General features: G+C 37.2%; 1 protein-coding gene across 1 annotated transcript; it reads left to right on the forward strand.

Annotated features, from left to right (window-relative positions):
• Positions 1-10,196: 10,196 nt before the first annotated feature.
• On the forward strand, positions 10,197-15,369 carry LOC122276586 (pentatricopeptide repeat-containing protein At2g30780). The gene is made up of 3 exons (XM_043086416.1): positions 10,197-10,357; positions 12,718-13,274; positions 14,106-15,369. The coding sequence occupies exons 2-3, from the start codon at positions 12,861-12,863 to the stop codon at positions 15,228-15,230; spliced, it is 1,539 nt and encodes a 512-aa protein (XP_042942350.1). The 5' UTR covers positions 10,197-10,357; positions 12,718-12,860; the 3' UTR covers positions 15,231-15,369.
• Positions 15,370-17,386: the final 2,017 nt, after the last annotated feature.

Below are 17,386 nucleotides of genomic sequence, written 5' to 3' on the forward strand. Positions count from 1 at the left end.
TTTTTTACTGGTTTGGTATTCATCTATGTCGTCTATTTATTTTTACTGGTTTGGTATTCATCTGTGTTGTCGGTCTATTTATAATTACAAGAAATAGATGTTTATTTTGTTAAATTTAACTTAGTTGTGATTTATGCCAATGATCTTTTTTTTTTTTTTCAGACCAAAAAGCCGAGAAAGGCAAGGCCATCTGTGTTGTCTAGTTATTTTGGCTTGGTTAATCGGTTGTATAGTTTTTTTTTTTTTTGATACTTCGCTTTGCTATGATGAATTTTTCATCTTTCCTGTTTGGTGGAAGTCTTTTAACGTTGTATTGTTTAATTTATAATTGGTCTATGCTTGCTATGTTGTGTTGTTTATGCTACTTTAAACTTTTTTTTCGTGTCCTTCTTCAATCAGTTTCATATTTTCTGATGAAAGAGCTTCATTGCAGTGTCCATGCTTACATTGTGTTTAAAAGTGAGGAATCCGCTCAGGCTTCTTTGACCCATAACATAGCTGTGGTATATTCTTATCTCAACTCTTTGTCTGTGTGTGTGTCTGTCTCAAGTTCAATTTTTTTGTGATTTGGATTTCTAAGCTACTAAATGTCACTATTTTCTTGAATTGTTTCTAAGTTTTAATCTCAAAACTTATTGGTTAATTATAAGAAATTAATGATATATTGGTGAATGCGTATTGAGCCTTTAAACGACTAAAATCAGGGTAGTGAGGAACTTATAGTATCATTGAAAAACAAAATGTTTCTATCGTATAGTGTAGAAAAAAAAATAGGAATAGAGCTAAAAGAAATTCCACTCACATGATTTGCTTTCAAAGTGTTTAAGAAGCTTCCAAGGCTTTTTACTATCCCTTGCTAGTGAGCAATCAAAGCTCGTTGCGCATCACTGTTTGCAACCGAACGTGATGACCCCTTAACTAAGCTTGCTCTGGATGTTCTTGGTGCCTGTTACATCATAATTATATAGCAAAGTCTCAGTTTAAGTTAGTTGTAAGGAATAAAAGGTTGATAACTTTAGTGAAAAACATGAACTCGTATCGTTAACAAAGTTACTAAAAAGCCAAATTGATAAACCTGGATGCACAATCCCAGCAAGGGAGAAATTTCTTTCTTCAGATTATCTCGAATCATTCCATAGATCTTTTCTACATATGCGGTAAGCTGTTGTTTAAAAAGCAAGGCTGGGTACGTACTTGGCTTCAACTTGCCGTAAGGTTTCCACTCCACCATTTATGTTACCATTGATTAAAGAAAGGTTGACTCCTTGTGGAGCACCACAGAAACTCTAAATGAAAATAATTGAGAAAAGAATTAACTGAAAAATGAAGTTTTTCCTGGATAGAAGTTGATATAGCAAGAAAATTATAGTTTCTTGCCCAAGAAGAACAAAAAAAACTTCTACTTACTTGTGTCATCCTCCCAAATAAAGTAGCTGATGAGGACCGACGGCGTTGTGGAGTCATTCCTGAGGAACCAAAATCAGGGTAGTGAGAAACATCCTGGGTTTAATTCCTGTAGATTATGTAATACATGATTTTTTTTGGGGGGGGGGGGGGGGGGGGGGGGGCGTGTATTCAAGCTTCACTCCCTAAGGGTGAGTTCAAATTAAAGGCCCTGCCTTGGTGAGGTTTCACATCATCCAAAAAAAAAAAAAGAGAAGCCGCGCTTGCCGCAAACCCAACAATATGTTTATTGAGAGGGATAATAATGCAAGTGGGGGAGAAGAAGGGGATGGGGTGGGGGTTGAAGAGCCTTGTAGAATAGCTTGAGTTCATAAAACAAATCCTATGTATATTTATTACGGTAATGATAGAGTTACGACTATTCTACCACCACTTTACTACTTGTAATGTATTTATTTTTTCTTTATTTTCTTTTAAGTATTTTTTTTAAAATACTTAATCATTAAGTAAAAGAAAATTTTACTTAAAGTAAAAGAAAAAAGTGGTAAAGTAAAAGAAAATTTTAAAAAATATTAAAAAATTAAAAAAAGTGGTAAAGTGGTGGTAGAATAGTGGTAAGGCTATCATTATTTTATTTATTATTAGATTTCATTGATTATATATGTTTTTGCATTTGCATTAGAGGTCCCTTGTAATTAACTAGATTTTCAATCTCTATGTTTTTGCATTTGCATTAGAGGTCTCTTGCATTTACAAAATAGTTTACATTTTTAATCTCTATGTTTCTGAAATATATGAAAAGTTGATATAATTCTATGTACTTACAAGATTTATATTTTTCAGATGCCGTGTAGATCATTTTTCAAATGTCGTGCCCAAGGTATACTCTGTTTTTTGGTATTTTGAGTAGGATATATAAATGAGCAGATCATTTTCATCTTACCCATTGTTTGAATCTGAACCATTATGCTTTCAGCTACTAGATTAGAAGCTCTCCAGCTTGAGGATTGTATGATATTGAATATGACCCAAAGAAACATTTTGCAAGCTCAACGATTGCATAACTTTTTTGGTTATCGATTAGAAGTTTCAGCTATTGATTTATGGTTACTCTCTATTAATTTAGTATAATTTTTTTGATCTTTTCCAGGCTCAATGATTGCATAACATTTTCCAAAAAATTATTGGATAAATGTGAAGAAGAAGTACCCATGAAAGAAATGGTCTTAAAGCTAATGACCAACACAATGTGAAGACGAAGAATTAATCATGAAGAACTTTTATGTGTTTTGATTTGTAATTTTTTTTATTATATGAATAATGACCCATTATATCATATTTATTATTAATTGATATATTATATCATATTATTGGTGCGTTAATAAATACCATTAATTAATGCAATGCGCCAGTAATATATTTATTGTGGTGTTTATATTAATGTTGTTAATTTAAAAAAATATGCTAGCAACAAATTAGTAGTAGTGTTTACAATTAGCTGCAATGCAGAAAAAAACAAACTCATGGTGACGTTTAGATAAACGTCATTAATAAATTCAAGGTGTTGCTAATGTACTATTAGTGACATTTAAATAAAAGCTGCTAATTTGTATGATGTGCTGGCAACATAATGTGGTGGCGTTTATGTAAACGCCGCTTTTTTAAAAAAATACCGTCGTTTAAATAAACGTCGTTAATAACTTTGCCAAAATACTATTAGTGGCATTTAAATAAATGCCGCCAAATTGTATGATGAGTCGGCATCGTACTAGTGGCGGCGTTTATCTAATCGCCATTAAATTAGGTTATTAGCGACGTTTAGATAAACGTCATTAAATTATTTAAGGTGCTGCCGCCAATGTACTATTAGTGGCATTTAAATAAATGCCACCAATTTATATGATGCGTCAGCAAATTATTAGTAGCGGCATTTATCGTAATGCTGCTATTTTAAAAAGTGGCGACGGTTAGAAAAATGCCGTTAAAAAATTCAATGTGCCGCCACCAATATACCATTAGTGGCATTTAAATAAATGCCGCCAATTTATATTATGCGTCGGCAATGTAGTAGCAGTAGTGTTTATAGTAACGCCACTATTATATGTAAGGTAATGGCAACGATAAAGTAGCGGCGTTTCGAGAAACGCTGTTAATGTAGATAATGTGGCGGCGTTTTACGAAATGCCACTAAATTGTATACAAACGCCGCTAATGAGATTTACCAATACTGGCGGTTGCGCAAACGCCGGAACATGGGAAATAGCGACCCTCCAGTAACGGCGGACGGTTACGCCGGTAGAGAAACGCCGCGAATTAATTAGCGGCATTTTTTTGGATAGTTGCCGGCGTATAACCAACGCCGGCAAATTTGATTTTTTTTGTAGTGAATTTGCTAGTGTGGCGCGTGTAACCGGCGGAGCTATCGGAAACAAGCCTCGCTTAGGTCCACACTTCAACATTTTGGAGGTAGTTTCACGTCATCCCAGCAAATCAGTAGCAGGGTAATGTCATGGTGGGGGGGCATGTGTCGACTTTCCATGGTCAGAATACAGTAGATTTGAGAAAATTTAAACCGGTCAAGAGAAGAAGGAAAAAAAAAAAAAAACTACCTTATAAATATATTTACATATAGGAAATGAAAAAGAAAAGGAAAAGGAAAATGAGATTGAAAGGAAGGTGAAATCGAGACTCACATCTTCCTCTTCGGCAAAATTGATTGAAAATATGAGTTTTTTTTAGAAAAAGAAGTCAGAGCTTATTTTTTATTAATATTTTAACAGACAAAATTTAAATAATATTTTATTAATCTCTTAACTTTAATTTTAAATTTTATAATATCTAAATTTTAAACTTTAATCAAAACGATCCCTTAGCTAAAAATCTGTTACAAATATATTATAATGTCGTATCCCAACGAGGGACAACCACTTCTCTAAAATATAAAAAACTATTTTAATACTACAATGTGTTATAAAATCACGAGGAACACTGTGTGGATAGTGAGTTTCCTGAGAAGGCCCAAGTACGGCACCTAGTCGCACGTAGAGTGTAACGGTTTGGTTTGATTAGATTTTAGATATATTTTATAACCGAATCAGTATATATTGATTTTGAAATTTAAAGAACTAATGCTTTATCGGTGAAATCCCTAAACTTGTATTTTCAGTTTGATTCGATCCAATTCTTCTGATTTTAGTATATTATTAATGAATTATATACGTAGTATAACTATACTATAGTGATATAGTGATATATAGCGGATTATATAGTATTAGTATAGTTATTTATATATAGTAGATTACTAATAGTATTAGTGTTAGAATTAGTGTATATATATATATAATAGTATCATATAGTGATATAGTATTTGATTATATATATTAGTGATAATATGATGGTCATATACACTTTTTATATGAGTGTGTATGTTCAAATATTTAGAAATGTATTTATTAAAAAGAACATATATTATAATTTATTATGCTATAAATATATTTATCCTTAATATATATAGGTTATATTAATTTTATATTATAGAATTAAAACTTTTAATGATAATGTTATATCAAATGTTATATTAAGATTTATAATATTAATTTTATGTTATATTAAATTTTATATTAATTTTACATTATTAGATTATTATTATACATAAATAATAGGATTTTAAAATTAGTGTTATATTAATTAGCAATTTAGCAAATAATGTAAAAATATTTTACATATAATTTTATAAATTATATATAAAAATCATATAAAAAATAGCTATATAATATAAAATATTAATATATATATATATATATATATATATTTATATATGAATTGGTCTAGTTCAATGTTAGAGAAAAGAAAACTAGAATCGGACCAGCTTCAACCAATTTTCAAAAACCTAAAATCGATACCAAACAAAACTAGTTTTGAACCGTGTCAGGGGGTATTTTCGTCAAGGCCTAAAGCCCATAATACTCCCCTAGACCTATTACCTCGCTAGGCCCCATGAGCCATGGGAGTGCCGGCCCAAGCCCAGAAAGGACCCCCCAGGTAGCCCAGGGCAGGTCTCAAACCCATATGAGTCGGGAGGGCTCCAGACCCATGTGAGTCGAGGGTAATCATTAATATTGAGATGAAACATTGCGAAAGAACGCGAGAAACCATGATCGGGGAAAATGGAAAGAGATGACATCAAACAACTCTACCAAAGACCCACGCGCATATTAAATGACTAACACCAAAAAAACTACGCCGCATTAAATGTAGCATGATGGTGGAGACTCCGAGGAGAGGCGTTAATCTGCCCCAAAACACAGGGCATGACCCACCTAACATAAGAGACCAAGTATAAAGGCTGCCCAAAACTACGAGGTAAAGAGGATGAACTCAAGTATGTTGTCAATTATACTCCACTGTTGTCTTCTTCTTTAAAACACTTTGATCTCTATTCTATACTGACTTTAGCATCAAAAGTTCCCTAGGCCACCGCAAGCCACCCCTCTCCTCCTTCAGGACTCAATTCGAGTGAAGACCCGAATCGGCTGAGTAACCCTGCCCAAGGGCATATGAAACACGACGTTAACATTTGGCGCCGTCTGTGGGATCCGACTAATCTTACGGTCGAGCGTGTCCTACGTATGCCTACGAGGACCTGTTCTCAGTTGGCACGGGAGCAGGACGAAGGCATGGCAAGCGGCATGGAAGCAAGGTTGACAGCTATGGAGCAGCTCATTAGAAGGCTCAATAATGAGATGAATGACCTTCGGGAGGAAAACCAGGCCCTCAAGGATACCTTCTGCAAGTCGGTACACTAGGACAAGCCCAGTATTAGCCAACACCATTTGAGAAAAGAAGAGGAGGACAACAATGTCCAGGATGAAAGGAAAGGCATGCAGCAGGACCTCCCCTGAGGCCACACACCTCAGGTGGGAAAGCTCCCCCGAGGGAATGCTCCCCTGAGAGAATGAACCAAGGCTCCCTTGAGGGAAGAAACGAATCTCCCCCGAGAAAATACTCCTCACGTGGGAAAGCTCCCGGGTGGGGGAAAGCTCTTTCGAAGGAATGCTCCCTTGAGAAGATGATGATCCTCCATTGCGAGGGCAACTGCAGGGCACAGAAAAGCTCCCATAAGAGAATGCTCTCCTAAAGGAATGTCGAACCTCTCCTGAGGAACCAACTCAGGCAGAAAAACTCCATTAAGGGAATGAATGAAGGCTCCCACGAGGATTCACCTCGAACAGGAAAGCTTCCCCAAGGGAATGCCCCCCTGAGAGAATGTCGAACTTCCCAGGAGGAACCACCTCGTGCGAGAAAGCCCCCCCAAGGGAATGAATAAAGGCTCTCCCGATGATCCACCTCATGTGGGAAGGCACCCCCGAGGATCCACCTCTAGCTGGAAAGCTCTCCCAAGGGAATCCTCCCATGAGGAAATGTCGAACCTCCCTCGAGGAACCACCTCGAGCGGGAAAGCTCCCCCGAGGGAATGAATGAAGACTCCCCTGAGGATCCACCTTGCTCGAGAAAGCTCCCTCGAGGGAATGCTCCCCTGAGGGAATGTCCAATCTCTCTCGAGGGAATGAATGAAGGCTCTCCCGAGAATCTACCTCGTGCGGGAAAGCTCCCCTGAGGGAATGAATGAAGCCTCCCCCAAGGATCCACCTTACATGGGAAAGCTCCTAGAAGGGAATGCTCTCCTTAGTGAATGTCGAACCTCCCCCAAGGAAACTACTTCATGCAGGAAAGCTCCCCCAAGGGAATGAATGAAGGCTCCCCCGAGGATCCACCTCGTGCAGGAAAGCTCTCCCAATGGAATGAATGAAGGCTCCCCGATGATCCACCTCGCGCTGGAAAGCTCTCACGATGGAATGTTCCATTGAGGGAATGAACGAGGGCTCCCCTGAGGGAATGTCGAACCTCTCCCATGGAACCACCTTGCGTGGGATAGCACCCTCGAGGGAATGTCGAACCTCTCCCGAGGCCACACATCTCGAGAGGAAAAGCTCCCTCGAGGGAATGAACCAAAGCTGGTAGAGTGGTCTTTTTTAAAGACTGTAATGGAAAAGCTGGGTTTCAGTGAGAGATGGGTAAACTTAATCATGGACTGTGTTACTTCAGTCACTTACTCAGTGTTAGTAAATGGAGAACCAGGGAAGGTGATTTGCCCAACAAGAGGTCTGGGGTAGGGGGATCTGATCTTCTCTCCCCTTACCCTTTTCTGTTATGTGCTAAATGCCTAAGTACTTTAATCAATGGGGCAGAGGTTAGGGGTGAATTAAAAGATGTAGCTGTGGCAAGAGGGGGAAAAAGACTTACCCACTTGCTCTTCGCAGATGATTGTATAATTTTTTAAAAAGCTTGTTGGGAAGAATGGCAGAAAATTAGTGGCATCTTGAGGATGTATGAACAAGCATCTGGACAGTGTTTGAACAAGTAGAAGACTTCCATAATGTTCAACTCAAATTGAAGAAATGCAATTTGGGACATAATTGTACAAGAGCTTGGAGGAAGGGTACAGAATAATTATGAAAAGTCGCTAGGTCTACTCACAATGGTAGGTAGATCTAAGTATAACACTTTTAGAGGCATCGAAGATAAAGTCTGGCTCAAGATCAACAACTGGAAGAATCAGTTTCTCTCACCTGCAGGGAAGGAGGTACTCTTAAAAGTTGTTATACAATCCATTCCTTCTTATAACATTCCTACTTATAACATGAGTGTATTTTCTTTACCAAAAAGATTGTGTAAGGAGCTTGCTGTTTTAATTTTCAAATTTTGGTGGGGTCACAAAGAAAATGATAACAAGATAAAATGAATGAGTTGGGGAAAGATGGGAGCCCCGAAATACAATAGGGGATTGGGGTTTAGAGAGTTAGAGAGCTTCAATAAAGCTCTACTAGCTAAACAAATGTGGAGAGCCCTCAATAACCCTTGTTCATTAGCTGCAAGAGTATTGAAAGAAAAGTATTACAAATAGACAAGTGTGCTAGAAGCAAGGTTTGGAAACAATCTCTCACTGATACGGAGAAGTCTGGAGTTCTTTGGAGTTGTTGAAGGAATGGTTAGTGTGGAGGGTGGGTAATGGGAAGAAAATAAAAATTTGGAAGGATAAGTGGATCCCAAAACCATCATTTTACAAAATTCAAGACACTAAATAATTGTTTACCCACAAAAGGAAACTTATTCAAGGGAAGGGTGGTGGAGGATCTGTTATGTCCCATTTGTAAGCAAGAGGTTAAAACAAATTTCCATGCTGTCTAGAGTTGCCCTACAACAGTTGATGTATGGGTTGAGGAGGGTACTCCTGTTCAAAAATGGGTAATAAGGAAATGGACATAGGGGTGATCCAGAAGAAATTGGTGGAAAGGTTGAAAGAAGAAAAAATTGAGCTATTAGCCACTGTGATGAGACATATTTGGTTGAGGAGGAACAAATATGTGTTTGGAAAGGGTTCAATAGTCCAAAAGAGATTTTCATATAGGCTAGGCATGGCATTGCAGAATATCAGCAAGCTCAATACTGTAAAACAGAGTCAAATACACGAGTGTGCAAAGACTTGGTTAGATGGCAGGTTCATGAGGGTATAGCTGTTAAAGTAAATTAGGATACAGCCTTTGACAAAAAATCTTTATAGATGGGGGGGTAGGGATAGTAATTCGTGATGCTGATGGGGAAGTTCTGGTGTCCCTATGTATGTCAAAGTCACATATTGGTTCTCCAGTTGTAACAAAGGCAATAGCTTTGTAGAGAGCTTTGATTCCTTGTACAAAGTTAAACATCTCAAAAGCTGTTTTTGAAGGAGATACATTGGGGATTATTAAGGCTGTAAATAGCATAGATGAGACTTGGGAGTGGAATGACCAATTGATTGAAGACATTAGAGGTTTGTTAGCAAATAGACATTTTTGGAAAGTTCAACATACATACAGGGAAGGTAATAAAGTAGCACACTTTTTGGCAACTTTTGCTTATAATGTAAATGAGGAGCAAGTTTAGATAGAAGATAGCCCAGAAGGCTATATTCGATTCATTTTACAAGATAAAGCTTGTATTGTAAACAGTTGATGAATGGAAGAGGTAAAGTTTTGATTAAAAAGAAAAATTTGGATTGAACCATTCTAGTCCAAAAATGGCTAGTCTGGTCGGTTTCTCCTATCCTGACCGGCCGAATCTCACCTGTGGCTGAAAAACTCATCATCTAATTTTATGATAAAAAATATTGTATTAAAATCAAGAAAACAAAGTGGGATTTTAAATTTAGTCTCGTTCCATTTCTTTTGTTATTTTCCTATTTTTTGTCATACTTATTATATTCTTTATATTTATTATAGGTATTTTATATTCTCTATAATTATTCTTAGTCATTTGTTATTATGGTTTGGGCGGTGAATATACTTCACTACTATTTATTATTTTATTATTATTTTTTATCTACTTTTTATTATTTTGTGTTATTATTTAATATTTTTTTATTACTATTTATAGAATATTTGAAATTGAAAAAATCTAATTACAAGCATAATTGTGCACTAATATGTGTACCAATTTATTTTGATTGGTCAAAAAATAAATTTTATGAAAAATAATGCTAATTTAAATTTTAAGTATAAAGAAATTAGTACTGATATATAAATTAATGCGTAACTTTATTCGTATATAGTAAAACTCTTTAAGATTAGCTCGCAATTCAACGCAACAAACTAACGCCTATGTGCCGTCACTGCCTTAGCCAGCACGTAAAAAGGCCCAAAGCCTTAGGAGACAATCCAGTCCAAAGGAAAAGGCCTAAAACTACGTCGTTTTGAGACAAAAGCCTAATTCCCCTCCCCTTTTTTCTTCCCTGAGCCGTCCCCCCCTTCCCTCCCGTGAACCACTGCACTTTCTTCCTCCCTCCTATCTCACCGCACCACCCCCGAACGTTCAGCTCAACGCATGTAACGGCTGTCTCCAAGGGATTTCTCACACGGTAGCGTTCTCTCTCTCTCTCGAATTATTTTCCCCCAACTTGTGTTGGGTTGTAACTTGTAAATGTGTATGTATTTTGAAAAGGCTAAGGGATTTCGTGAAGATTGGTTGGACAGATTTGAGTGTTGGGTGTGTTATGCATAATGGTTGTGCGATCGATTTGTGTTGGGCTCAAGTGATAAATGAATAGAGTATGTGTACCTTTTTATTGGTTCTTCGTATTGGGTAGATTTTATGCATATTGAATGTAACATGTTGTTTATAAGACTAGATGGTTATGATTTTTTGGAGCCATGAATGAAGCTTATAATGCTTTGTGATTGTGTTTGTATTGGTGCCTAAAGGGTAGAGAAAAATTTTATATATTGAGTTGTATTGAGGTGTTTGATAAGAATATATGAAGTTTGGATTGAGATGAATTGTCTTGAAGTGTTGGGAGCAGGTGATGAAGTTGTAATTACATGTGAAGTGTAATTGGGTTAAGTTATGGAAGTTGTGAATTTATTATCATGGTTTTGACTGTGTTATGCAGTTGGATGTGAGTGTTGTGATGAAAAAAATAGGTGGTGTATGGTGTTATGGGCTTAAGTGTAAGTGAAGTGTTGTAACAACCCACTAGAAATTTGGTGCATGAATTTCTTTAGACCTTAGGAACGTCGTGAAATCCCGGAAAAATTTCACGAATTGAGCGACTGTATAGTTTTAGTCTGCTAGCATAATTAATTATTCGAGGTACTTAGGAGTATGAGATTGAGAAACAGTTTGCACCATTGGTCTCCGATGAATATTCGGGATTTTGCGATACAACACTACGTTTTTCATTTACTGGATGTAAGTTGCTTAGAAATGCACTTCTTCGTCTCAACATCGCCTCTCCATTTGAGACAAGGTGAAATCCATTTGTTCCACTCAATTTGTTTGGATTTTAATAATTAATAAATGCTGCTGTTTGTGTTTGGTATTGATCCAGTTGTGACAAGTTCTAGACCTTGGGAGGAAAATCGAATTTTGGGATTAATTTTGGATGTGATGGGTTAGGTTTGAAGAGGGAGTGAAAGTGATGGGTTTTGGTGGGAGAGGGTTAGTGCAGAGACTGATTGTGGGCGGTGGAGATAAGGGGTGGAACTTGTGGAGTGAGGCAAACGAAATGGGTTAAATGGGCAGCTGAGATTCGTGACCCATTTAAAGGAGCCAGGACTTGGTTGGGCACTTATAATACTCCTGAGGAGGCTTCCTAGGATTACCAGTGAAAGAGGCTCAAGTTTGAAGCGGCTATGACTGCCGATGCCGCCATTAAGAAGAGCAGTAACAATGTGGCATCTTCATCTTCTGCTGTGGCATCTCAGTCACAGAAAACCCACATTCTGGGTTCTGCTGTTGCAGCTTCATCTTTTGCTTGGATGAATGAACCCCTCAATATACCGTGCCTATAACTTTTGCTGCTTAGGAACTATTACCAGCAGTTTTTTTTTAGTGTTTTCAGAGTGATGTTGTGGACTACTTTTAATTTATTTATTTAATTTTGTTGCTAAGAGATGAGAAAGGGATGAGCCAACATTGTGATGATAGTCCTCTGGGTTTTCCCATGCTATATGAGCCATCCAGAGGGTTCTCAAAACTGTCCTCGATAGGTATTTTCCTGATGAAGAGGGAAAATTTTGGCCCATTTCTTCAGCATCTGTGTATATCTCTCCATTGTAATGTCATGAGTAAGAAAATGAACTGAAGTTTTTTATGTGATTTGCGCCTTGAAATGTGTTGTCTTGGGCCCTGTGGTTGCAGGTTGAGAATGCCATTGTACTGTTCTTTAGTTCATGTTATTTTAATGGTCTCTTCCTAATTTGTTCATATGGACTCTGAATTTCCTGCCAGGTGAATAAGTACAGACCTCATGTCATATTATCACGTCTTTTCACTGAGATGTCTAGTGTTTGGGATGAAAATTACATCTTCCATGATTTTTATTCTGTTTAGCTGCTTTTTCTCTCTGGGGATGGAAAACGAGTAGTGAATTTGGACTTTCTAGCATGATTTGAGAGTGGTAAACTTCATGCTTGTTTATATTTCTAGGCCTGCATTTATTTATTTATTTTATGTAGATGGTGAGCATGGTTATGTATATGGCAGACAGATGTATTGCTAGTCTAATCTGCTGCTTTTGAAGCTTGAAACATTGATTAGTGCTCTACCTTTGTAGGTTCTTGTGCTTTAGTTGGTTAAGCACAAAAAAATGGGAGTTAGAATTTGATATATGTTTGTATATGTGTATATCAAGTTTTTTCACCAATCATTTAAGTAGAATTTGATATATGTTTATGTATGTGTATGTGTTTGATATATGTTTGTGATCTACTTTTGTAGGTTCTTGTGCTCCATTCAACAAATCCTCCTTACAACAACATCCAAACACAATTCTCCGCCACCGGTTTACAGCAAACTCCAGTCGCTGCCATCCCTCTTGAACCCCAGAAAATAGCTGTTACAGTCAAGACCACTATCAACAAATGAAGCGGGTCTTTAAGATCTCAGACGTGGCCCAAGCAGAGCTGTTTTGCTTCGCAAAGCCGAAAACTCTTACTTCCTCACCATTCATCTTTACCCTCACCAAGTCCTCTAATCACCAACTCGAGACTCGAGACCTCAATGTCCAAACCCAACGTCCCTCCAAACCCAACTTCTATAGCATCGTTAGCTTGTTCTGGGACAAATTATCCCCCTCTGATTCACTAGCCAGGGAGGATCTGAGAAACAAGGTGACGCAGTTGAGAGTTGAATTGGTTATGAATTTCGAAGATACTGATAAGATTGCAAGTGTTTTGAAGGAGAAGGGGGACTCTTTATTTCGGAGTTATTCTGATGGCTCCGCTTGTGTTGAGCTTTTGAAGCAGCTGGGTTCATGGCCTCACCTAGCCCTAGAGGTGTTTTTCCCAGATTCTTATGCGTGGCGTTATCTGATATCTTTGCTTGCAATTTTTGTTCTTTTGTTTTCTAATGGAATTGGTTTGCTTGATGTAGAATTTATGTGTTGGTGCTTTTTTAACTATTTGACCTCTTTTTTTTAATATATTTGTGGTTTGTAAATATGTACCTTATGAGCTCTTATTGGAAATTGAGGGAAATAGGTTTGTTGTGCTTTTGGTAGCATGTATACTGGTTTACATGCTTTCAGAAAGACGACTGGAACATGGCATGTTGAGATTTCCATGAATGAGCTGATTTTGTTTGTGGTAATGTTTTCTATACAATGGGTATTGATAGTATCAAGTACTGTGGATTGGTAGTACAAGAAAGACATTGGCGAATCGATTATCTTCATTAATAAGAATACTAGATTAAATATTATAAAATTATTGCAAACTTCTCATTTTCTTTTCTGTTGCAGTTTCTGGATTAATATATGATGGTTTTTAAACTTTCCATATATATAGAAATAGAAGCAGATAGACTAGAAATGGCATCTCTTATCTCAATGACATCAAGGGATGCTAAACAACTGGAACTGGGACATGGATGGAATACAATGAAAGAGAGCCACTTTGAGGTTCCCCATTATCCATTTATGGTGGTTGGAGCCCATGGTTGCAGTAAGCTCGTAGTTAATGGTTCTTAAATGTATCTTAATGCTATCTTAGAAAGAATGGACTGTTTTTGTTTTTGTGGAGGGTCCTATTTGTTGGGAACATATGATCTTTAATTCCATGAAAATTTTAGATAACTTAAATTGACTATAGTTCTGTTTTGACATTCAGGTTTTTAATTGGAGGAGAAAACAGGCGGATTCTGGCATTCCCATGACTTCGGAGGAGTATGCTAAGGGTATCACAGTTGCTGGTAGAAATAAGGATGTTGGTCTGGCAGTTGAGCTGTTTACTGAGGCTACCAACAAGCGAATCACGACAACATCTACTTATAATGCACTTATGGGTGCTTATATGTTCAATGGTCTTGCTGATAAATGTCAGTCATTGTTTCGGGACCTGAAGAAGGAAGCAGTTTTTGGTCCTACTATTGTAACATATAACATTCTTATTTCTGTGTTTGGTCGTTTGATGCTAATTGATCACATGGAGGCAACTTTTCGAGAAATAAAGGATTCAAATCTCTCCCCTAATAGAAGCACATACAACAATTTAATTGCTGGATATGTTACAGCTTGGATGTGGGATAGTATGCAACAAACTTATGAGATGATGAAAATCAGCCCTGTTGATCCTGACATTAACACCTACTTGCTAATGCTTCGGGGTTATGCACATTCAGTTAATTTAGAAAAGATGGAGGAAACATATGCATTGGTAAAGCATCATGTTAATGACGAAAACATTCCATTAATCAGAGCCATGATATGTGCATATTGTAGGAGTTCTGCAACAGATAGAGTCAAAAAGATTGGATCCCTAATGAAGCTCATTCCGGAGGAGGAGTATAGGCCATGGTTGAATGTGATGTTGATTAGGGTTTTTGCTCAAGAAGATTGGTTGGAGGAGATGGAGAACTCAATCGATGAGGCATTTGAGCACAAAACCTCTGTAACAACAGTGGGTGTTATGCGGTCCATTGTTGCAAGTTATTTTCGGTGTAATGCAGTGGATAGGCTTGCTAAATTTGTGAGGCGTGCAGAATTTGCTGGCTGGAGAATCTGTCGGTCCCTGTATCATTGTAAGATGGTCATGTATGCATCACAGAGGCGCTTGCAGGAAATGGAGAGTGTCTTGAATGAGATGGAAAATTTTAACCTTGATCGCACGAAGAAGACATTTTGGATAATGTATAAGGCCTACTCTATGTGTGATAAAAAACACAAGGTCAAGCAAATATTAGGATTGATGTGTAAGCATGGTTATGAAATTCCTTTGCAGGCATTTCCGTCGTAACTTATCTTTCAACAGCAGCATATTAGATGCCAGTATTGTAAAAAACAATCAATTGATTGTTGTGATAGATTAACTGCACCTGCTTGATGGGATTTAAGGTTCAACTAATTGAAAGGTACACAGCTAGTCTCATACTTTTCATGATAGTCTTATTATTATTATTATTATTATTATTATTATTATTATTATTCTAGTCCTGGGTAGTTCAAAACCTCAATTGGTCATATAGGATGATCGGTTCTAAATTTGCTTTTGGCTATACAGTTGCAAAGTAAATTTTTTTATCGGTAACCTTTCTGAAATTATTTTATCACAACTCGCTCTAGACCTTTTAGTTTAACTGCTTCTGCCGGGCCGTGTACTGAATGTTTTTGCTTGAGGTTGCTCGAGGGTTGTGGAATGAGGTTTTCTGTCGATTAGACTTGGGTTGGGTTATGCCGGAAACAGTAGTGGCGGTACTTGCTAGCTGGATAGGTCTGAGAGGCAACAACCAGATCAAGGCAATTTGGAAGATGATTCCGATATGCATTATGTGGTGCGTGTGGCAGGAGCGCAATGAATGGACTTTTGAGGATAAAGAGAGATCAATGGAGGAGCTGAAAGTTTTCTTTTTTAGAACTCTTTGTACTTGGGCTGTTGCTGTTAGCTTTAATGGCCAAAATTTACATGACTTCCTTATCTCTACTTTTCCTACGTAGTTTAGGACATTCTTTCTACTGAACGTGACTTTTTGCCTATTCTTTGATTAATACAATTATTACTTCTCAAAAAAAAAAAAAAAAAAATACTGATGAATAAATTGAATTACTGACACTGTTTACCATTCATACTTTGCATTGAACACCAATGTCATAGACCAATGCCATGCTCCTTCCAGATTTGCAATCTTTTATCAGAACGACATATAGGACCCCAACTATTTAGGTTGGCCTTATGAAGAGAAGTATAATTTCTTAAGCAGTTGAGTTGGATAACCAACTTGCTAACTGATGTCAACCTTTTATAAATTGATCCTGATTCCTGATGGAGCAGCTGATGCAGGAGGCAACTTGTAATGATGCCTTGGTTGATGCAGTAATTGATACTTGCTAATTAGTGAAGCCTACCGTATGGTTTGCATAGTTTTACTGATAGTGAAAAGGAGGAATCCTTAATTCTTCTGTTGTGTAGGATATGTAACTATGGAGAAGTAAAAAGATTGATGTAGTGCAACCTTGGGAATCTCCAGTGTCTTGTACTAGCTAGCCTTATTGTTGCCTGTCTGTTTTGGGAGAAGCATGTTCCTCCCTTTTGCATGTTCAGACAATGTATTGAGACTAGCATGTGATAATTTTTCTGATAAGTAAAAGATTATATTAATGAGAATAGGCGTAGCTCAAATACACAGGTATACAAGAGCTAATTCTTAGGAGGAAGGAATAGAAACAAGAAAATTCAAGAAATCTAGGCCATTGAAATCTACTGCTTTAGCCCAAAGGAATAAAGTTTTAACTAAGAACAATCTAATCTCCTCCAATGAGCACTCCCTATCTTCAAAAGGGTAATCATTTCATTCCTTACGTAGGCACCATAAAATACATATAGCAACCATCTTCCACACAGCTGTGATTTGTGGAATCCCACCCAGATTCTTCAAGCTGGCTCAAAGCTCAACAACTGTAGTAGGCATAACACAGGCTAACTCTAATCTTCTGAAGATCTCTTACCCAGGCTAAGTCTAAACCATGAAGGTATGAAACATATTGAAGTACATTGTCATTCCATCCGTGACTCATTTGACAAACATGTGATTACTCTTCCTCACATCTCCACCAAACGTCAAACTGCAGACATATTTATGAAAGCACTTTCTCGGCACCGACATCAGTTCTTGGTTGACAAATTGATGTTGGTAGATCAACAAGCATCAATTTGAGGGGGGTGTTATGAGAGAATTACGGAGAGAATTATGGGATTAGTTTTGTGGTTGTAAATTAGGTAGAATTCGTTGTAAATTAGGTAGAATTAGTTGCCGATTGCTGTAAATAGTTGACATACGTGAGCATCCTATGTAAATGTAATTTCTATATAAATGAAAGAAATCCAAGAGAAAGGGTATTGAGATCAAAACTGACAATTACCGCATCATGGGAAGCCTTATTATGATAGAGATCACA

This window comes from Carya illinoinensis, chromosome 9 (assembly GCF_018687715.1).
Source record: "Carya illinoinensis cultivar Pawnee chromosome 9, C.illinoinensisPawnee_v1, whole genome shotgun sequence".
NCBI lineage: Eukaryota > Viridiplantae > Streptophyta > Magnoliopsida > Fagales > Juglandaceae > Carya > Carya illinoinensis.

Excerpts from the sequence above, each read along its gene's own strand:
- LOC122276586 (XM_043086416.1), top strand. The coding sequence starts at position 12,861 with ATGAAGCGGGTCTTTAAGATCTCAGACGTGGCCCAAGCAGAGCTGTTT. Across the intron at positions 13,275-14,105 it reads GGCCTCACCTAGCCCTAGAG|GTTTTTAATTGGAGGAGAAA; the intron begins GTGTTTTTCCCA and ends TTTGACATTCAG.